Source organism: Saccoglossus kowalevskii, chromosome 3 (genome assembly GCF_978046115.1).
Source record: "Saccoglossus kowalevskii chromosome 3, keSacKowa6.1, whole genome shotgun sequence".
NCBI classification, from domain to species: domain Eukaryota; kingdom Metazoa; phylum Hemichordata; class Enteropneusta; family Harrimaniidae; genus Saccoglossus; species Saccoglossus kowalevskii.
The window spans coordinates 25,160,351-25,183,776 of record NC_140643.1 but is presented as its reverse complement, the minus strand read 5'-3'; the positions used below and the strand labels follow the sequence as shown (position 1 = coordinate 25,183,776).

General features: G+C 35.0%; 1 protein-coding gene across 2 annotated transcripts in view; it reads right to left on the bottom strand.

The window, feature by feature from the left end:
- LOC102808401 (GRIP1-associated protein 1-like) overlaps positions 1-22,947 on the bottom strand; it is a 43,317-nt gene extending 20,370 nt beyond the window's left edge. Inside the window, exons 1-23 of one of the 2 annotated variants that reach the window (XM_006812559.3) lie at positions 22,890-22,947; positions 21,755-21,821; positions 17,268-17,329; positions 17,102-17,128; positions 15,684-15,791; positions 15,243-15,421; positions 14,796-14,843; positions 14,564-14,616; positions 14,147-14,190; positions 10,980-11,028; positions 10,536-10,606; positions 9,954-10,001; positions 8,509-8,540; positions 8,325-8,372; positions 8,176-8,221; positions 7,660-7,713; positions 7,014-7,091; positions 6,530-6,604; positions 5,486-5,524; positions 4,520-4,711; positions 3,859-3,963; positions 2,856-2,897; positions 2,525-2,638 (exon numbers count right to left, since the gene is read on the bottom strand). In XM_006812559.3, the coding sequence (XP_006812622.1) occupies positions 2,525-2,638; positions 2,856-2,897; positions 3,859-3,963; positions 4,520-4,711; positions 5,486-5,524; positions 6,530-6,604; positions 7,014-7,091; positions 7,660-7,713; positions 8,176-8,221; positions 8,325-8,372; positions 8,509-8,540; positions 9,954-10,001; positions 10,536-10,606; positions 10,980-11,028; positions 14,147-14,190; positions 14,564-14,616; positions 14,796-14,843; positions 15,243-15,421; positions 15,684-15,791; positions 17,102-17,128; positions 17,268-17,329; positions 21,755-21,821; positions 22,890-22,931 (1,623 nt within the window). In that variant the 5' untranslated portion in view covers positions 22,932-22,947. The remainder of the gene's footprint in view (positions 1-2,524; positions 2,639-2,855; positions 2,898-3,858; positions 3,964-4,519; positions 4,712-5,485; positions 5,525-6,529; positions 6,605-7,013; positions 7,092-7,659; positions 7,714-8,175; positions 8,222-8,324; positions 8,373-8,508; positions 8,541-9,953; positions 10,002-10,535; positions 10,607-10,979; positions 11,029-14,146; positions 14,191-14,563; positions 14,617-14,795; positions 14,844-15,242; positions 15,422-15,683; positions 15,792-17,101; positions 17,129-17,267; positions 17,330-21,754; positions 21,822-22,889) is intronic. The other variant, XM_085496964.1, reaches the window with a different exon arrangement.
- Positions 22,948-23,426: the final 479 nt, after the last annotated feature.

The window sequence follows — 23,426 nt, the reverse complement described above, 5'->3', positions numbered from 1 at the left end:
ATCAGATCGTGAAACAAATTGATGTGCATATGTATAATATCGTGTATGATGTATGTGTGAAGTTTGATTATGATTGGTCCAGGCATTTCAAAGATACAGATCCGGCCGGACACACGCATGCACGGAAGCACAGAGGTCAAAACAAATGCTGTGACAAAGAAAAATTGTTTGTTTTTACATCAATGACATAGTCGAACGTAAAATAAAACCATGTGGTCAGCAACTAACATTACAGAAATGATACAAGACGTTTTCAAATTAGATAATATAATAACCGCTTTAGATATAACCATCAAGTTAGCACAGAACATATTGTCCATGTCTCGACCTCACTCGCCAACTTTTGATGGCACCACCAGCCAATGGTAGCTATGGATTTACGTAACTCTGTTGTTACTTTGTACTGAACCTGGTCAAAGTAATTCACATTTGTTTTGTTTCTCCAGGTTTACCACTGTAGTTTTAAATATTAAAAACATAGTACGATGCCATTACGTTTTAAAAACTTGCTGATCGAATTTTTAGAAACCAACGCCTGATCTTCCTCCTCCAATCTATTCCTGATGTCTACCTGCTTGATTCCAATGGCCAACAAAGAAACAATTCATCGCCGAACATAATCAGTGAATCTTGATAATTGGATGGGGTCATGCATGATTTAGCTTGAACTGGGCGTTTAGATTAATACAGCTTGCGTGCAAGACAGCAAAGAGCATCTGTGTGAATACATATATACGGCTAACTACGATACTTCTCAGCATTGTTTACAAATGTAAATTACTTCTTCGTTTGATGAAGCGATGCTGATGCCACAGTGTCGCCATAATGAGGTCACAATAAAGCAAAGTAATAACCGCCTCAACTTTTTAATGTCGCAACATTGATGCGACGCTGAAGCCACTACAATGCCATAATGATGCGATGCTGAAGCAAAGCTGATGCTGAAGTGAGGCCAAAGCTTACGCGATAACAGTACTGTATATCAGAAAACCCAAACGGCCACCAGTCAGCCATCTTGAATTAAATCGCAAAACAAACTGACCTGAAACTGTAACCCACGATGATTGCTGTGAATACGAAGTTGAAATTTGTCAAGACATGCCTGGGAAAGAATTGATGACTTGTTCAAATCCTGATTTGGGTGTTTTTTTTTCCAAAAATGGCCACCAGTTGGTCACAAGAACCAAATACAATGAATGTCCATATGAATTCGATTATGACAAAATTGGTTAAGGCACACACAAGAAATGATGTTACAAAGACTCTCTAAAAGAAACACAAACAAATGAAAAACATAATTTGGATCAAGAGTGGATAAACCACTTTGAACGGTCAGTATTGATGTTGAAAGAGGTCATTCAAATGAAAATTAAGACGTGACCAGATCATGATGCAATGTCAGCATTATTATTTATAAAAACTAGACAGGTGTAATTTTTATGTGTACATTAAAATTTGATGAAATCAAAGTTTGCATGTGAATAAGAAACATGTTTGAGTACCCCAAATCACAATGAGTAATTATTATTATTATTTCACGGTGTATTACACTTGCTTACAAAAGACGTAATTCGCGACATTGTTAAATCGTGTATAAACACAGGTACATGTATGTGTAAGTCATTAGGAAAAAAAAATTCTCATTTCATATAATGGAAAACTTTTATCAAACTAGAGACTAAAAAAAATGTCAATTTTAAAAATATGTTTTTAACAATATTAGGCTTCATAACAATATAATACACAACTGTTTTATTAATTTTTCACTGAGCAAAATTTCAAGATATCAAGAAATAACTTCACACGAGAAACCAATGCACAAATAAGTTTCTGTGACATTTCAGACACCCCATTCTCAAAGAATTGTCATGTGATCCAAATTTTCAGTATCTAAGTGGCATTAACCTACAATAATAAACATGATGAAATTGACATTTGATCTTTAATTCAGCCCGAAACTGATAACGCAGTAAAACTTATTAAAAAATGATACAATCCAATTCACTATAAAGGGCACCGACGACACAGATAAGATACTTAAGTAGAGATAAACACAGACAGTCTTGGAGTACAAGCAGTCAGTACAACATCTGCAACGGATCAAAGTTATCTCATAGTATTACATTCACATTTCCCACGTTTACCGTATCTTGAGTTCACGGGGGACATTGATCCAATAATTCAATAATTGATAACGACAATTCAATTCAATTCAAGTCACCATGGTACACTTATTTTGTTTGGTTCAATTTTCTCTGAGATTTTCACCTCAGATAGATCAGCATTTAAAACAATCATCAAAACATAGTAAAACAATCAGTAACTTTCCTATTAATTATTGGCAGGGCTAAATGATTAATCATGTACCAGAAACCTACTTGTGATAAATTTCCAAGCTATTGGGGTCAAGGGTCAAAACCCCAGCAAACAACCATCAAGCCAACTAGGAAACACCTTACTTTTTTGTTGACTAATCACAACCCAGCTTATATAAATCCTTTATTCTGTGAAATGTGTTTCTTACCTCACATTCAGCTAATCTTCTTTCAAACCATCCTTTCTGGCTTTCAGTTGATGCTAAATCCTTCTCCAACTGGGGGACTCTGTCACGGAGTACTTCCAATTCCTTCCGTTCTTTCTGTATTTAACATAAAATTATGTCAATGAAGTTAAATTCTTTATTTTAGTTTAGTATATTGTGCTGACAGTACAATGAGGAAATAGGGTAAACTGAATGGATAGCTGTACATCCTGAAACCATCATCCCTCACCAACAATCCACACACCAAAAAACATTTGACTGCAGCACTATTTGAGGCCCACTAAAACTAATCATGACATACACTTGTACTCACCTTTTCTTGTGAAAGTTGTTCCCTTAAACTGTCCTGTTCTTTCTGAGGAAGACAGAATAAATGCATATTTTTTATAACAATATCTACACATCAAGCATACCTAATCCCAAAGAGCATTGCATTATGTGATCTAATCTCACGGAAGAATGAATTACCATAAAGACCTAGTCTCAGAAGATTAGAATTATATGAGCTTATTCCATTAAGGATTAAAATGATTAGACCAAATCTATAGAGGAATGCATTGTGTGATCTAATCCCACAGTGATTTAGCATTATGTGACCTAATCCTGTAGTTCATTGTAGTGATGTTCACGTTAGAGATCTTGGCACATGCCGAAACTCAGCATGAAACTCGGCACGAACTGAAATCTTTATGAGAACATATACTGATTCATACAAGTATGACATGACGACAGAGGAAAGTGCAGCTATGTATGGTCAGATGCTGTAGTAATAAATGAAATGAAATGAATGCACAATGTCTTCAGTGACGCATATTTATGTACTGCTGCAACCATTTTTTTTTTTGCAATGTCAACGTAAAAAAAAGAATTGTTTTTCGAATCTTCTTTGCCGTTCATGTGCACAATGACTCGTAATAAATACCATGAAAATGTAATTTAAGAGGCCCATTCAATTTTATTATTTTTATTGTGTATATATTTGCTGAGAGATGATACCTCAGATGAGCAAAGTGGGAATGCAACTTGAAGGTGGGGAACCTAAAGAATTAATGTTGTCAGTTGTCACAGTGCAACTTTTATTCAACGGAAACATCAATCCAAACAAAATGACCTCTAAAGAAAAAGCTTCACAAATGTAGGAGAATGCAATTTGCAGTTTTTTTATATCACTTTTCATTCTCTAGATATTCTACTTTTCATCAGTATTATGTAGTCAGCTATACTGATTTTCAAGCAAAGGATTATGGGTAAAGTATGACATCATTGAGGATAACATTCCTGACAAGATTACACTGCATACATTACACTCTGCCTACCTTATTGTTTTCTTGTATACTATTGATCTGTTCCATATGTTGTTGTTTTGTCGTTTGAATTTGGATTGCCATTTCATCTAACATGGACTTTCTATTATCGGCAATCTGACAAAATAAAACCACAAAGTTACATGTGATCTAACACTCATCATTTGGCTCTGTATGTCGCTAATAATGAACACCTAGTTTTGAGGTTGAAAACAATTTTGAATCAAAATAGTATTTATTTATTTTATCCACTAACAAACACTCAAAGCAGCTCCTCACAGATGATAACTAATACTAAATTGATTTCCTATATCACATGATGGTAGACAGAAATTCCACCAAAAAAATGTTGATTTAGTTGGTTTGTATCACTATGAACTCAAATTGTACATTTCAACTAATGGTATATTTGGTTTAGTATTTAATGCATTGTTATTCCAAGACAAAAATGAATTCTGCGTTCAGATTTACATATTATCGGTACATATTGTGTTTCGATATGTTTCATTTTTCATGTATATAAACCCATAATTTTTACTACCAACAATTTTTTCCCATTCACTACAGGTCTTCGTTTATGAATGTTTGCTGTGAATGTTTGCTGTGAACGATCGCAAAAACTGACTTTGGCCAAGGGTCAATTAAACCAATAATATGACAAAATAAACGATACCTTAGTAGCTTCACCAAGGTCCTGTATGACGGTCTCCTTCTCGGCCTGCACCTGCTGTAGTTGTTCCATTAACTGACTATTTGAATTCATACTCTCTGTCAACTGGAACTGTAAATCATCTTTCTCCACCACTAGACTATTGTGAATACCCCGTAACTTCTCCAGTTCTTCCGTCAAAGTGGAATTCACACTCTGACAAAAAAAAAAAAAGTATGCAAAATATCATTACTAACTAGAACAAGCTGAAAACATATTTAAAATTTGTAAAAATGATTTTTTTTTTGCTAAAATATATGTAACACTCAAAATATCCTGTCATGTCATGATTTTTTCACACATTTCATTTTGAGAGTACTGAAGGTTCTTATCCCTTAGACAAACATACATGCAATATAATACTCAGTGAGTGTCTATTTGTTTGAAAATCTAAATTAAATTAAGAGGCCTGTTTAATTTCATAATTTTCACCCATAATATCAACATTTTATTGTGTATCAATTAATGATGTTAGTCATCACAGTACAACTTTTATTTATTTATTTATTTATTTATTTATTTATTTATTTATTTATTTATTTATTTATTTATTTATTTATTTATGTGGATATCATTTAGACACTATTCCCCTTTACAGGCTCCAAATTGTTTAAGTTCATACACGCTTAAAAACGCTAAATCATTTCCACTTCAGATTAAGCTGATAAGGAATGCATTTTTTTGACTTTGACCATTTTACGGTCTTGTTTTTAATGTCCATAATGAAAAGTCATCTTTATCGAAGTATACCAAGTATCCATGACAATATGCAAATTAGAATTGTGTATACCAATACCCACAATGCCTAGAAAAATGTGTGACACACTATGCTATCCCATAATATGTGTCTTTTGATTTGAGATCACTAAGCTGGTGTACCGGTAATTGGAATACCTCTGTAACCTAGCAACATGATATATTTTTACATACCTGGAAACGATTTAGTTCATCAGCTTGTGCACTATGGAGCTAGTAAAAATAAAATAAAATAGAGGTGCATTCAAGACATATTTATTGTTTATCATCAGTTTAACACCATCCACACTGGAAATACAGTAACTAGGATTTGAATGTGAAGATGCACTTCTACAAGAAAAAGTTTTTGTACCATTTTTGAAATAAATCTAAACAAAACTAAATATACAACCATTCATAAGTTATTTATAAAGATGATTGATGAGTTTACATTGTACATGAAATGAATGGCAATTTGGCCAAAGCACTTTTTAAGTTTTTATGTACACTTCACACACATATTTTATCATACAAATTAAAATATTAATATAAATTTTATAAAATAGATAACAAACTTTCCATGTACAACTCAAGCAAGCCAAGATGTGGCCACATTCTTTTTATGCTTTCTAGCATAATTTTAAGTATTTTTTGTAAGTTTTTCAAACATGAAATTTTTGAAAAGCTTTTTTTTTTTTAAAATGCAAAAAAATCTGCAACTGATGACAAACATGTTAATAATGGTTTAACCCCTTGAATACCAAAATAAAATGTTATCATCTAACACACACACACAATAAAAAGCCCCACAACAAATTGTTCATATTTAATCCAGCAATTTGATGAAGACCTGAAGAAAATGGCAATTTATGTCTTTTTAATTCAAAATTAACCTAGACAATGCAACAAAACGTGCCAAATTTTGCATCAACAATTTTAGGTGGGAAAAGTTCAGAGGATTAATCTTTTCACCACCAGATCTGTCTTTTCATCACTAATTCACAAAAATAATCAATTTTTTTGAGACAAAACGTAAAATTTATTCCAATTTTGCCTGTTTCTTCAAAATTAGAGTTCACTTCCAGAAATAGTGAAGAATATAACAAAAAAAGTACAGAATAAAAAAAGTACAGAATAATTTGAGCGAGAAAGTCTGGTGGTGAAACGGTTAAAGATGGTGCATGAAATATGCAAATAAGCAGTAACAAACAAGGCTTGAACGCATGACATCTCTCCTACCTGCTGGACTTTCTCAAAATTATTTTTGAGTAACGTATTTTCATCTATATACTGTTGAAGGTGACTGTCGTTCACCTAGAGAAGCCGATAACAAAACCAACACAGGGGGTGACACACACCATTACATGAACACCAGACAATTGGAGAAACAATGCCATACAGGAGGAAAGTGGGAGAAAAAAACAACGAAAAGTGATAAAGAGAATGATTTACAAAACAAAAAAATAGCATGCTGAAATGGTTTTAAATTTAAATCTACCCAAGTTCTGATTTGAAAGATTTGAAATGAATGATGAAATACATGCCACACCAATCAACATCTACATGTGATTAATTGCCTTCTTTTAAAATATTTGTTGTAATTCGTTTAACAAGGAAAACATAAATTATTTTCAAATACACATATATAATGAGGACAATAATAGGAAAGCAGAGGGTAGATAGAGGTGGATATATAAAACTGCCCATGTATTTTTATTTTTACCTTGACTTGTAGCATTTGTATTGTGCCTTCCATTTCCTGCACTTTCTGCTGAGCCTGCTCTTGGTAAACATCAAGATTCTGTAAAAATGAAGGAAATAGTTGAAAATACTACAGGATATAATAGTAGTGCATGTACATACATAAGGTGTTTCTATGGTCAAAATAAGTAATATTGTATTGATGCTGTCTACAACAAATTCTATTTGTTTATATGCACTTCTAATACGATATATGACAGACATTTTGTAGAAGGCATTCCACTTTCCTGGTGCACAGAAATGATCCTAAATACAAATCACAATTAAAAAACTAGAAACACATAAAAGAATATCACCCTAAATGATCACACGTCAACCATTTTAAAATAGGATCATGAAGCAAAATCATAAGCACTAAGATATATTGACAACTTTGTTGTACAAATACCCAACTATATTGGAATAAAAGGTTAGAAGGTTACAAGATCAGTCACCGATGACAACAACAAGGACAAAAACAGATAGCCACTTTCTCATATAAATTTTTACATTAGGAGCAAGGTACTTTCATACAAACACATTTTACATGCTATAAAACCTGAGATGTTATCTACACAAACCTATGCTACAAAATATAAATTTTTAGTTTGTGTAGACTACATCCGTACCTGACTTGTTGCTGTGAGTTCAGCTTGTATCCTCCCATTCTGTTCAATTAAAGCCTGTCAACAAAAATGTTAATAATCAGTCAATAAATTTAAATAGTCGCAAAGATCTTGTTAAGAGCAGGGAAGCCACAAGAGATCATGATTTTTGCCCCTCAGTCGTCATTGTATCTAATGTTCCCCTGATCTATGTATGTAACCATGGTAACTTGAACAATGGATGAGGCAAAAAAACAAACCTTGTGGTTATCTCGACGAGATCTCTGCAGACATTTGTCTGAAATCTACATACGCTCTCAATCCAGATTTGTTGTTTTTAAATAGTCTTGGTCTAAATAGTCAAGAATATTTGTTTATGTCAATAAGTTCATGTCAATAATACAGCAATTCAGAAGTTCTGTGAATGGTATGATCTTGATCCCACTGTTTTTCATCTTTAGATATATTCCCCTGTACTGTGGTAATGTTATTATTGAATACACTGGTGGTCAGAAGATTCAAAATACTACATCACTCTACCTTCAACTCCCTTTCCCTTGCTGCCTTGAGATCTTCAATTTGTTTCCTGCAAACAAAAACAGAAAATAAACACAATAAAAATAAAAATAAAACATTTAAAAAAAACCTTACTATTGAAGCATAAATAAATTTAATATAAATATACTCACTGATTTTCAACATATAACTCATCTTTTGCTGCTTGCAACTGCAGAAAACTAAAAAAAAAAAAATTGAAAGATTATGAAGTTGATGATGCATATGTAGTGAAACTATATCCTGTGACAGGTGTATAAGTCTGATAAAAACAAGATAACGTTTTCTAAAAAATTATAAAAAGCAATTAAAACTCACCTTTCTTGTTTCTTCTTTAATTTCTCTTGAAGCTACAAGAGACATGGATAACATTGAAACACTGATAAACTAGTTTATTTGTGACGAGTGATATCAACATTATTTCATTTATTAGTAATTTGCATTTCCCCCTTTGTTATTCTCAATCAAACCGAACAGCATAACTGTACACAGCACTGCCTGGGGTTACAATTACCGTGAAAACACACTGTCATGGTCACCCATTTCTCATAATATACAGAAAACAGGATAAACATTACAAGTAATAGCATTACATAGGCCCTGTGAGATTTCAAGTTTACGAAATATATAAAGTTAAAACATGTACGATCAGTGCATGACAGGGATCCAGATATGGATTGCAACCAGTTTACTATTGAGGTGGTCACTGCACTTGAAATGGAAATTTACAGAGACAAGTAAACATGTACGGAACTCATCTTAAATGCGAGATGTACCTTACAGGTTTTGTCATATGATAATAGCAGACAAAATAATGACTCTCATGAACTCAATACTGCAAGTGATTTAGCGAGTTGTGCTATTAAAATCTTTTCAAAATGTTTCATATTTATAATTAGCTCTCAAGGGTCTTGATTTCAAGAGTAATATAAGCAAGTGGGGTGCCTACCTCCTCAAAAAACATCATCTGATCATAGTGATGTTGTTGCACAGTCTTTTTACAGCATATAATTTTACAAATATTTTAGATGAAAAACTAGTCACATGTCTTCAGACTACTAATTTATCTATTTGAATGCCTTTCACAAAACAAACCAAATCTGATTCAATTTTTTCCATATTTTTTTATAAATTTTGATCAAGATCTGTTACCAACAGAAAATTATATTTATTCGGTTCAAAATTAACAAAGAAATTACAGAAAAGTATATAAAAAATGTGCAAAATTAAAAAAAAAATTTTGACAGGAAAAGTTAGTGTTGGAAAGGTTAAAGGTTAGTAGGCCAAGTTTTTTTGTACATGGAATATTCCATACAGCGAGTCTAATTAAAACATAAATATTTTTTTTATATAAAATATTTATGTTTTATAATGATTGAAAACAACTTGACAAATCACAACACATCAATAGATTCAGGGCAGTAAATCAGCCAATGATTTATAAATATATACAGTGACTTATGGGTAATGGCAATACCAGGTGGCTTCTATGGGCAATGAAAGTGAATTGGATAAGAATAAAGTGCAACTGTCTTTTGTTAAATGTTTTATATCGGGGACGACCAAAGGAAACTTCTTGCTTGACAATGCCTACATGAAATTCACTGTATAATTATTAAGTTAACACAGAGTAGAACTTAACATTTTGAGACATGAAACAACATTTGTGAGTATACATGTACATGTATGTATTTGTTTAGTGGCAGACTACAGAGACAAATAACACATGTACAGTGAATTGAGTTGAGTGATTTAATTCTTACCTTTGTGAGTTCAACTGTAGTGTTTGATATCTCAGATTTGTATTGTTTCTGTTAATTTTAATGAAAAGAAAATATATTAAATATTATATGCAGGAATCTGTTGGTTAAACTATACATCCAACGATTCAATTCCATCTACAAATTGAGTTGCTTAAAAACATTTGGTGTCATCGTGTATGAATCAGTTTGAAACTTGCACCTCATGCATTTTATTTTCAATTTTGTATACCTGTGAAGTGCATCACATATGGTAGAAATGTTTATAACTAATTCCCAGGACAGGTTGAAATGAAACGCATATTTGCAATGTAATTATTCCTTATTAAAAATACTTCCAAGCTGTTTTAATAAATTATAATTCTGAAAATTAACGTGATAAACAGGACTGCGTAAGTTATTACATCATATAGAAACCTTGCTGCTTCAGTAATACTTTCAGTGAGCAGTGAAACGTAGAATGAAAAACAGTTGGTGGTACAGCATAAAACATGGTTCACTTCAGCTCAGTTTAATATTATTCCTGTCCTCATTTAGCCCCTAGATGGCACACTATACTATACTGGATCAAGAAAGAGTTCTCACCTCATGGGTTCCTAGTTGTTCTTTTAACATTCTGTTTTCTTCTCTTTCAGTGTCCGCTCGTAGTTTCAGTTCTATGAAAGAAAACAATCGCATTTAATACATACATGTAGCCTTGTGAGTTACTTATAAAGAATTATATAAAGTTTGAACATAATCTTCCAATGACCTAAATTGCAGAATTGCATGATTTTGATGAAATTAAACAACCATTCAGCTACCATAAATCAGATCATCAAACAAATACATGTGCGTATGTACGACTTGATGTTTTATGTATACATCAAGTTTACATGAAATTCAAACACACCCCGGATGGTGACTGTGACACATCAATACCCAATTTGTTACATTGGCCAGTTGATGAAGGGTTCAGGGGTCAAACTACAGCTCCACAGGTGTGTGTGTGTGCATGTGTGTGTAGTTAACAATACACATTTTACTTACCATTCACTTCTTTCATCAATTCTTCTATTTTATTGCACTGTTCCATTTGCTGAAAATCAAGATCACTGAACAATTATTGAAATCCAAAGTATCACTTAGCTCCCACAGGACCAGTAATTCTGATATTTCAATGACAAATTCAAGATTATTTAGGGACACAACATTCTTGGGGAAATCACTAAGCCAACATACATGCATTGCCAAGGTAAGCTTGGGAAAGAATCAGAAGTGGCAGCAGACCCATACGTGTTACTAAAACAAAAGGGACCATGGCTGGTATCTGTCACTATCAAAATACATTGTACAAGCAGTTATCATATCACTCATTAAAGTTTGAAAACATGGCGATAATAAAGTTACAAAATTAGAGAATATTGCTGTTATAGGGTAACTATGCCCCTAGAATATACATACGACTTTTAGGGGTCATTCAAAATGCCAGGATTAGTGACTTTTAGGGGTCAAGTTAGGATTAGTGACCTTCAGGGGGTCATCCAATGTGCCAGAATTAGTGACCGTTAGGGGTCATCCAAAATGCCAGGAATAGTGACCTTTAGGGGTCATCCAAAGTGTCAGGACAAGTGACCTTTAGGGGTCATCCAAAATGCAAGGATTAGTGACCTTTAGGGGTCATCCAAAGTGTCAGGACTAGTGACCTTCAGGGGTCATCCAATGTGCCAGGATTATTGACCTTTAGAGGGTCATCCAAAGTGTCAGGACTAGTGACCTTCAGGGGTCATCCAATGTGCCAGGATTATTGACCTTTAGGGGTCATCCAAAGTGTCATGACTAGTGACCTTTAGGGGGTCATCCAAAATGCCAGGATTAGTGACCTTTAGGGGTCATCCAAAATGCCAGGATTAGTGACCTTTAGGGGTCATCCAAAGTGTCATGACTAGTGACCTTTAGGGGTCATCCAAAATGCAAGGATTAGTGACTTTTAGGGGTCATCCAAAGTGTCAGGACTAGTGACCTTCAGGGGTCATTCAAAATGCTAGGATTAGTGACCTTTAGGGTCATCCAAAGTGTCAGGACTAGTGACCTTTAGGGGCCATCCAAAGTGTCAGAACTAGTGACCTTCAGGGGTCATCCAATGTGCCAGGATTATTGACCTTTAGGGGGTCATCCAAAATGCCAGGATTAGTGACCTTTAGGGGTCATCCAATGTGCCAGGATTATTGACCTTTAGGGGGTCATCCAAAATGCCAGGATTAGTACCCTTTAGGGGTCATCCAAAATGCCAGGATTAGTGACCTTTAGGGGTCATCCAAAGTGCCAAGATGTGTGACATTTAGGGGTCATCCAAAGTGCCAAGATGTGTGACATTTAGGGGGTCATCCAAAGTGTCAGGACAAGTGACCTTTAGGGGTCATCCAAAATGCAAGGATTAGTGACCTTTAGGGGTCATCCAAAGTGTCAGGACTAGTGACCTTCAGGGGTCATCCAATGTGCCAGGATTATTGACCTTTAGAGGGTCATCCAAAGTGTCAGGACTAGTGACCTTCAGGGGTCATCCAATGTGCCAGGATTATTGACCTTTAGGGGTCATCCAAAGTGTCATGACTAGTGACCTTTAGGGGGTCATCCAAAATGCCAGGATTAGTGACCTTTAGGGGTCATCCAAAATGCCAGGATTAGTGACCTTTAGGGGTCATCCAAAGTGTCAGGACAAGTGACCTTTAGGGGTCATCCAAAATGCAAGGATTAGTGACCTTTAGGGGTCATCCAAAGTGTCAGGATTAGTGACCTTCAGGGGTCATCCAATGTGCCAGGATTATTGACCTTTAGAGGGTCATCCAAAGTGTCAGGACTAGTGACCTTCAGGGGTCATCCAATGTGCCAGGATTATTGACCTTTAGGGGTCATCCAAAGTGTCATGACTAGTGACCTTTAGGGGGTCATCCAAAATGCCAGGATTAGTGACCTTTAGGGGTCATCCAAAATGCCAGGATTAGTGACCTTTAGGGGTCATCCAAAGTGTCATGACTAGTGACCTTTAGGGGTCATCCAAAATGCAAGGATTAGTGACTTTTAGGGGTCATCCAAAGTGTCAGGACTAGTGACCTTCAGGGGTCATTCAAAATGCTAGGATTAGTGACCTTTAGGGTCATCCAAAGTGTCAGGACTAGTGACCTTTAGGGGCCATCCAAAGTGTCAGAACTAGTGACCTTCAGGGGTCATCCAATGTGCCAGGATTATTGACCTTTAGGGGGTCATCCAAAATGCCAGGATTAGTGACCTTTAGGGGTCATCCAATGTGCCAGGATTATTGACCTTTAGGGGGTCATCCAAAATGCCAGGATTAGTACCCTTTAGGGGTCATCCAAAATGCCAGGATTAGTGACCTTTAGGGGTCATCCAAAGTGCCAAGATGTGTGACATTTAGGGGTCATCCAAAGTGCCAAGATGTGTGACATTTAGGGGGTCATCCAAAGTGTCAGGATTAGTGACCTTTAGGGGTCATCCAAAGTGCCAAGATATGTGACATTCAGGGGTCATACAAAGTGCCAAGATGTGTGACATTTAGGGGTCATCCAAAGTGCCAAGATGTGTGACATTTAGGGGTCATACAAAGTGTCAGGACTAATGACCTTTAGGGGTCATCCAAAGTGTCAGAACTAGTGACCTTTAGGGGGTCATCCAAAATGCCAGGATTAGTGACCTTTAGGGGTCATCCAATGTGCCAGGATTATTGACCTTTAGGGGGTCATCCAAAATGCCAGGATTAGTGACCTTTAGAGGTCATCCAAAATGCCAGGATTAGTGACATTTAGGGGTCATCCAAAGTGCCAAGATGTGTGACATTTAGGGGTCATCCAAAGTGCCAAGATGTGTGACATTTAGGGGTCATCCAAAGTGCCAAGATGTGTGACCTTTAGGGGTCATCCAAAGTGCCAAGATGTGTGACATTTAGGGGGTCATCCAAAGTGCCAAGATGTGTGACATTTAGGGGTCATCCAAAGTGCCAAGATGTGTGACATTTAGGGGTCATCCAAAGTGCCAAGATGTGTGACATTTAGGGGTCATCCAAAGTGCCAAGATGTGTGACATTTAGGGGTCATACATGTACATTGGGCCAATTCAATCAAACCTGTATTATTTCTCATCAATAAACAATTCTGACTTTGTGGATGCAGTCAATTAAAAACTTAATTTAGAATATTTACCTGCGTTTCAGAGTTTGGTGAAGAATTACTTCTCGGTTGGTTTTCTAAGTAATAAAAAAGATCTTCATGTAAAAATTTGATACAGATCAATCGACAAAACCCAGAGCTCACACAACAAGCGATTCGAGAGACATGCTGCCTATTGACCTTCCTGGAACATGTCCATCATTGGCGAGTTAGATCATAAATATTCATACGCTGATCCCTATGCAGATCTTGCATACATGTCCCATGTGATATACAACACAGGTAAAACATACAATGTGACAACCGAGTTGCATTAACACACCAACATTTGACAGAAATTCTTGCCATGGCATGTGATCAGATGAAAGAACTTTTCCATTAGCTGGATCTATCTTCAAATAACACTAGAATGAGTCAACACATTTTTAGAAATCCCCCTTAATTAATTACCTAAAGTGCCCGCACCACTGATAGAACTATCTGTTTCTTCCGATTTCACTTCACTGTAAAGAAAAAACAAATCAATAATTTTATTGAAGTTTTGGTTAAATTAAACTTCTCTAATATACTGGAAAACTTAAACATGGGCAGTTCGGAGTCAGTGACCTGAGACCCCTGACCACGCATGTGTAATTTCATTCATAAATGACACTAAATGTTTTTATACATTACAATAACTCACCTGGAACTCTCTCCCTCTGGTCCAACTCTTTCTGATTTGTTTAGCGCACTATAAAAACAACAACAACATATATATATATATATATGAGCTGATGTTTGAAGTTTAAAACTTGATTGGTCCAGGCAGGTATGTATGAGATATAGCTCAGTGGAAAAGATGGCCGCTAATCAGCCATTTTGGATTTGATGAAGCGCAAAGTTTGAACTTGATCAGTTCATGCATGTCAGATATACAGATCTAGAATTACATTCTATGAAACAAAATGACTCCCAGTCAGCCATTTTGAGCCTGATCCAAAATATAAAATGATACGCATCAAGGTCCCATTATATTGATGGCATGAATCCGTCCATGCATGACCCAGATTCAGTTTCAGAATGGTGAAAATGTGTGATTTTGATACATTTATGGTCTTAAAATGGCTGCCATCAACGCAAAATTAATCACCTTATTGTTTGTTTCAATGTAACAATTTCATCTTGATACTGTTTTTGTACATCAGTGAGATTCTTTTGAAGTACGCTGTTTGTTGCTTGTAACCGACGAATCTCGGCTTGATGATCTAACCCTTGACCTTCCTCTAATTCTTTCTTCTCACGTTCCAACTTCTCGTTCTTATCGTATAACTGCAAGAAGGAGATATGAATCATTGTTGCTAACAAAAATTGTGAATTTAAAACTTTTACTATTATCTTATATATGATAAATTTTACATACACAGATTAGAATCATGCTGGACCAACCAAGGTAAAATAAAAACGGGGACGACCAAAGGAAACTTCGTGCTTGACAATAGAGAATGACCTTTGACACAGCCACCAAAGAAGCTGCAGATAGAAATAACAATGTCATCTAAAATGGTGTAATTAATGGTAGGTATAAGCTTACCAGGGACAGTTCTTGCATCATGGTACTGTTCTGTAACCTGAAATCGTCTTCCTGACTGTCCATCTTGTTCTGCATGTGTTCATTTTCGGTCAATAAAATCTCATATTCCTAGAATAAATACACAACAACAGTTATGTGAGTGTATAATGGAAAAGCTTGGAATAGCTTCCAACAGGCATTTACTCATGAATATTCAAGTCATAGCTTCCAAATACAGGCAGTAATAATTCATGATATTCAAATCATAACTTCCAAATACAGGCGTTTACTCATGATATTCAAATCATAACTTCCAAATATAGGCGTTTACTCATGATATGCAAATCATAACTTCCAAATATAGGCGTTTACTCATGATATGCAAATCATAACTTCCAAATACAGGCGTTTACTCATGATATGCAAATCATAACTTCCAAATATAGACGTTTACTCATGATATGCAAATCATAACTTCCAAATACAGGTGTTTACTCATGATATTCAAATCATAACTTCCAAATACAGGCGTTTACTCATGATATTCAAATCATAACTTCCAAATACAGGTGTTTACTCATGACATGCAAATCATAACTTCGAAATACAGGCGTTTACTCGTGATACTCAAATCATAACTTCCAAATACAGGTGTTTATTCATGATATGCAAATCATTACTTCCAAATACAGGCGTTTTAATACTCATGATATTCAAATGACAGCTTCCAAATAAAGGCGTTTACTCATGATATTCAAATGACAGCTTCCAAATAAAGGCATTTACTCATGATATTCAAATCATAGCTTCCACATACAGGCATATAATCATGAATATTCAAATCATAACTTCCAAATACAGGCGTTCACTCATGATATTCAAATCTAAACTTCCAAATACAGGCGTTTACTCATGATATTCAAATCACAGCTTCCACATACAGGCATTTACTCATGATATTCAAATCATAACTTCCAAATACAGGCGTTTACTCATGATATTCAAATCATAACTTCCAAATACAGGTGTTTACTCATGCTATTCAAATCATAACTTCCAAATACAGGCGTTTACTCATGATATTCAAATGACAGCTTCCAAATACAGGCGTATACTCATGATATTCAAATGACAGCTTCCAAATACAGGCGTTTACTCATGACATTCAAATGACAGCTTCCAAATAAAGGCGTTTACTCATGATATTCAAATGACAGCTTCCAAATAAAGGAGTTTACTCATGATATTCAAATGACAGCTTCCAAATAAAGGAGTTTACTCATGATATTCAAATGACAGCTTCCACATACAGGCATTTACTTATGAATATTCAAATCATAGTTTCCAAACAATGCAATTGGAGAGGAGCCTGATAACTATCTTATTTCAAATATATACAGAAGCATTATAAAGTAGACTAGGAATGAAATCCTGCTTACCTGTGCTTTCTTACTTTTCAGTACAACCTGAGTAATAATCAGACAATGAAATAGCTTCAGTAAATGCACATGGTCAAACTGGAAACTGGGTATGATGTTCATGTATCCAGCAATGCTGGAGTTCACTCTATACACTATGTCTCCTAAAATCATGAACGTAACTCACCTTGTTGGCTTTCTGCAAGTCCTTTTCAAGAGTTCCAATCGTTTGTTTAAGAGTTGAAATTTCTGTTTAAAAAAGAAATGTCAAAGCTTTCCTTAAAATATAAAATGCACACTGAAAACAAGCTAACAAAATTCTGCCATGATTTTTATACAAATCTGTATTCCATTCAAAACCCAGATATAGAAATTGTTGGAAATGGCTGTAATGAGGACAGTGACACTTACTCAACACAGAACAGAGACTCATAAATTAGTTGTTAGTATTAAACATAATTACTGATGTTAACATTAAAAAAAAACTGTTATTCAATTAATACTCTAATGAATCATTAGTATAGTAGCGTACATAACATTAGTGTATTTTCTTTTTTTCAGTATTTTTTTCCCAGACAATTAATGCATCTATTACTGCATACTACTCAAAGGTTGCTAGGAAATGTAGTTGAAGTAACTATAATATCAGTTTTATTGAAACAGATATGCAAATTAGTTCTCGTTCTTCTCCCTTGTCATTTTAAATTTATAAATGTGTACGTAACTAAACTGTAATAGATTTGTGATTTCCAACAAAGAATGATTATTTAAGAGTTCAACTCAGGTGACTTGCCCTTCTTTTTTTTTTTTTTAGGAATTTGGGATTCAGAAAAAAAAAATGTGTGAAACACACAAATGAAATCAACATTCTATGAGTTAAATTCTATATGCTCTATTAGAAGAGCATCCTGATTGGAAGCAGACATTAATTAATCAAAACTCACATTTTTGAGAATACAGAATCAAAGAAATATTACTTATTTAGACCATAGACATACCTTTATCATTTACATAATAAAATATATGTGAATCATTAATTAAAAATATTCCTCATAATGACCACAGAAACATTATAATACATGTAATAGATTAATTACAGTATATCTTTATCATAAAAATAAATTTATCATTATAGCAAGTTAATGATATAGATCACTTGGATACGCAAATATTACTCTCTTTATGTAGAGAGAGAGCAAGTGCAATTTAAACATGGCAGCAACTGTCGTTTATATATATTATAACACAATAGACAGACTGTGTCACAGCTGTAGAATTTAATACACAACATATCGTGATACCTGTGCACCAGATTGAAATCTGGATAGAGGCCCTGTCTACTGATGTACATTGCCACAAGTACAATAACTGCAAATCTTATTCAAACAGCTCTCCTCTTATGAGATTTATCAACCAATTAGAAAGTGGCTTTAATAGAAAGCATTGTAACATGAGTTCTGGTTGGTTGCAAATTGTACAAGAGCTGAATGGGATTTGCAGTCATTTCATCAAATGTAGTTTGCAATGATGAACACTGGTGACTGTACGTATACTGAGTAAAAGCAAGAGTAGTTTTTATTTAAGATTGAATTCAATCAGATTTCAAATCCAATCTGTCTAAATGAAATGTTATTCTCACAGAATTCCTAACAAGTATATCGTAAAAACTTGATTAATTCGTCGTCCCTATTAATTCGCGCACCCGTTTTATTTTCGAACGCTAATTTTTAAATGTATCCTTTTAATTCGCGGCGTTCAAAAACATGTTTAAAATTGTATCCTATTAATTCGCGGGCCAGAATAAAGTGGATAACTCAAATATATTGCATGAAGACATTAAAAATATACATTTTGTTTGAGTTTTTGTTATCAGTACTTGGTGTAGCCGCAATCGCAGATGATTTCCGTCATCGCAGATGATTTCCGTCATCACAGCCTTTCAGTTAGCAAGCAGTTTAGATTCGGTAAAGATTTGACCTGAAAAAAATCATTCCCCCACGACACTACAGATGTTGGGCAAGATTATTACTTAGTCGATAAATATCCATCGGTCAGCACATCGATTACGAATTTCGGTGATGGAAAGGTTAGTACAGGGCTTTTTTGTTACTTGTCCACAGGGTTGCATCGACCATGTGTCCGCCATTATTCTATTACATCATTTAAGTGAACCGCCCTATGGTGCGTAAATTGACGTTTTTGATTGGTCAGGCGATTGACCTCATGTCACATTTTCTTTACGCCAGATTCGGTAAAAAACACAGAGTTAAGCGGTCATGTACCTTTCTATAAATCTAACCTTGCACACATAATCTTGTACTGATGTGTTTTTTGTCCAAGAAAGGCGTTCTCTTTCATTTAACCCCCAGTTAACTCTTCGCGTCGATGGTATTTGTGAGAGTTGAAAGACTTTTTGAACAAATGACAAGTAACTACCCAATTATTAACTAATTTTGGATTAATTGTTTTATTATTTTTTTTTCTCCATTAATATTCTGTTTTTGTAGATTAGTTTATTTATTATTTTTTTATTACTTCCTTATTATTGTATTAATACTGTATACATTTACTAATATCTGTAACCATTGCCACTCTCTCCGGGGAGTGAGTAAGTGTTAATAAATAAATAAAAAAATAAAATAAAATAAAATATAATGATTTGCGTCAAGCTGGGTGGCCCGAATTTAAATATCAGTGCATGAACTCTGGAGGTCATTGCCCAATGCTGCACGTAATTCAAATGCGTGGTTATTAGAGTTCAGTCGAAACGAACGTGAATGATGCGATCGAAGTGCGCTGCCCAGAGTGTATTATATTATAGTAAAATTTAATTTGACGTATGGTATGTTTATGTTTGCGTAATTATTACGAATGCAACGCATTATCAAGTCGGTGATATTGAAATATTCACAGACCCAATACCCCGGGTCAGTATCCTAACAATAGTTAAAAAAAAACGTGATTATCATGAAAGCAATACATTACGAATTTGAAATATTCAGAGCCGGTACAATATTGTAAACAAATTTGCGTAATTAGAAAAGCAGTGCACTAAGTAAATGACGTTGATACATGTATATTCAAAGCCAGTACAGAGTTGCATACAAGTTGTGTAATTACAGTACCTTCGGATATAATAACAATTTTACTAGAATGACGTGCGGGACACGAAAGAAAAAGGTTGCTAAGGTAACGCGCCAGTTCAGCGCGTGACTTGGGGTCAAACTTCGGTCAACACACACTTGATGTCAGCATCGCCACACAGCAAGTTTCGCAAAGAAGTACTTGAAGTTCAATTGCGTCCCAAAATGATGTCGCTGATCACTCAGTTGTTGCTTAAAATTTCAATTAAATCGGGCCACATTTGGCGCAGAAAAAAAAATTGCGTCCAAACGGCTTTCCCATTTTGACAGTATGGTGGTGCTATCAACGTAGTAATTTATTCCCTAGAGGGGTCCCACAATTGAGCAATGTCTTGCAATATACGCAACTCATTTCAAGCCTCATGGAATGGGCGCCGTGAGCAAGCCAAAACGCCACAGACTTTATTGAATTTTGGAATTTGTCGAAACCCTGATTCGGTACATGATTCTCAAAGTATCAGTGATGGACTGAAAACCCCAGTGACAGAATCAGTACCTTTAGAAAATGTTCCAGCAGACACACAAAATGCCGATGGTATTTAGTCTGGTAGCATAGCGGTGACTGTGGGGAGTGTCACTAATAATGAAGCCAAGGAACATCGACGATTTCAGCAAAGTTGATTAACAACTCATCCATGGCTGAAATACTCGGAAGATGAAAATTTGATGTACTGTAGTTGGTGTGTATTTTCAAAAAATAATACTGCTATGACACGGGTAAGTAATAATTTAAAAACTAATAGTAATGGAATAAACATATGTTAAACTAATGTGTGTGATGACTTTATGATTATTTATAAATGTTAACTCAATAAGGGCTGCAATTTTACCTTGATCCAATTTTATTTACCCATTAATGGTTACACCATGGAAATTTTCATCCTTTGACAGGTAGGTGGACATTTCCCTAAACCAATTTACCCCCGGCCCTATTTTATAATTTATGGCCCTGCTTTTTTCAAACGATGGGCCTTTATGGCCCCACAAAAACAGAATCTGGTGAGAACACTGTTTCTGACACCATTTTTATCAACGCAGGGTTATTTTTCCAGACAAGATGGGCTTCGTAATATCTGCCATAACATCACCGATATCTAGAAAAATAAAAAAAAGGCAGTGCAGCCAGACGGCTACTTTGTAGCCACGTGTTCATTGTTTGTTTGTGTACAGAGTGACGTTTGCCATTTCACTGTTTCATTTCAAGTGTAACATAGTGTGTGTTCTCTGCCCGACTATACGCCATGAATGTCGCTAGCCACGAGTCTCAGAGGCACTAAAACAGCGTCCTGTAATCGTGTTCATTGAAAAACAAAACAAATCACTAACTAATTTATGACTACAGCTCCTTTTTGAATCGATCTAAAAGTACTCTTTTAATTCGCGCACTAAAAACCAATAATTTCCGTTTTAACGCTATTAGTTCGCGCACTTGAAAAAATAATTATTTTTACTACCGCGAATTAATCGAGTTTTTACGGTATATACATTGTATTGTGTAAGTGCCTTTAGTGTTCAGTTTGGCTGCACTCACCTGATAGTTGCTTCTTACACTGATCTGCAAGTTGGTAATTCGCTGTGCGGAGTTCCAACAGACGATTCTGATACAAAAAACAACAACATTAGTACATGTAAATATTGAAATAATTTTACAACGTTCCACAAATACACTGTGAATCATTTAATTTTCAACACAATTAATTATTACTAATTTTTTTACTAAAACACAAGGGAATGAAATAGTACCTGCTACAAAATTTGGTGATTTCCCTTACTCACGAAATTCACAATCTATTTGGAACAAAACAATGCGCAATGTAATTTGCTTTCTAAACTGAATATAAGTTTTAAAGTCAAGTGTTTTTACATTCATCTTATTGCAAATTACACATGTGTCAATAAGTTTGTATAAACACAACAATTTTGAGATCCTTAGAATTTTAACAACTGGGCACCACTTACACCGGTGAAAATGTCCCTAGTTAGGTCACAGTAATTGTCTCTCGCAAAAAAAAAAAAAAGAGGTTAAAAGTATTGACACTCCAAATAATATTTTAATCACTTTATCGTTAATATTTCACATTTTTTGTCTATATTACTTTGAACCAGCCTTGAACTAGATTATAACATGAGGTAAATTTGTTGAATTACATGACAGGTATTATTGAAATGGCGGTGATCTTCGCATGTTGTGTTGTGTACGTCGCTATGAGTACTATACCGAACGGTACGATGCGCGACGACCACCGCCCTTTAACCCCAACCCTCCTACAAACCCAAAACACGTCAAACTGTGTTTTCATCTAAATCCTCGTAATAAATGTACCCACGGGTTTTAAAGTATGTACATGGAAATACAAATTGCAAATGTGTTTAGAGTTTGACGAAGTAAATTGCAATTACATAACGTCGAAGTGTTCCATAGTATATAAAAAAAAATCTTGGCTGTGATTACAATGATCGTCGCGGTGCGGAGGCGTTTTATGTGCTCTCCGTGTCTCGGGAGCCAACTATCCCCAAGGACGGGTTTATAAAAGCGCTATTAGTGATGTTTGACAGCGTTTACATCAACTGCAGAATCGCAAATTAGTTAATGCCATACATCACAAGTCTGAAATTCTATATTTGTGAAATTTTGGATGATCAAAGCTCATTCATGTCATATTTACCTGCATCCGTTGAAATTCCTCATCAGACAAGGACTGCGCCATTTTGAAGTATGACGTCACTGGTGAAAGAAATAAACATCTTATAGAGGGCGCTTCATGCAAGTGGGCACTGCTATTTAAAATCTGTTCCGTGAAATTGCGAAAGCTATATTTTATAAACACAATTAAAAACATTAGGGGTGACCATTAGGAACTAGGGAGGGCGCCAGTAGAAAAAAAAATTGAAAAGCAATGACACAGATAAAAACACGGAAAAACATATTTACATGACCCGCATACATTTGATAGTGAACTGTAAATATGTTTTACCGCAAAATCACCCTGAAAAACACCTAGCTTAAAACTAGAACAAAAACTATACTCCGCACAGGTGTTCTACTCAGAATTCTCCAATTTTTAACACATTTCTCTGAAATTAAAAATATTCTGGAATTTTTAATCGTTTTCCGCACTCTGAGCGCTTCTCTTTGTTTAAAGAATTGTAATTATGTTGTTGAGTGTACTCCAATTCGTATTCATTTATTATAAAGCCAAACC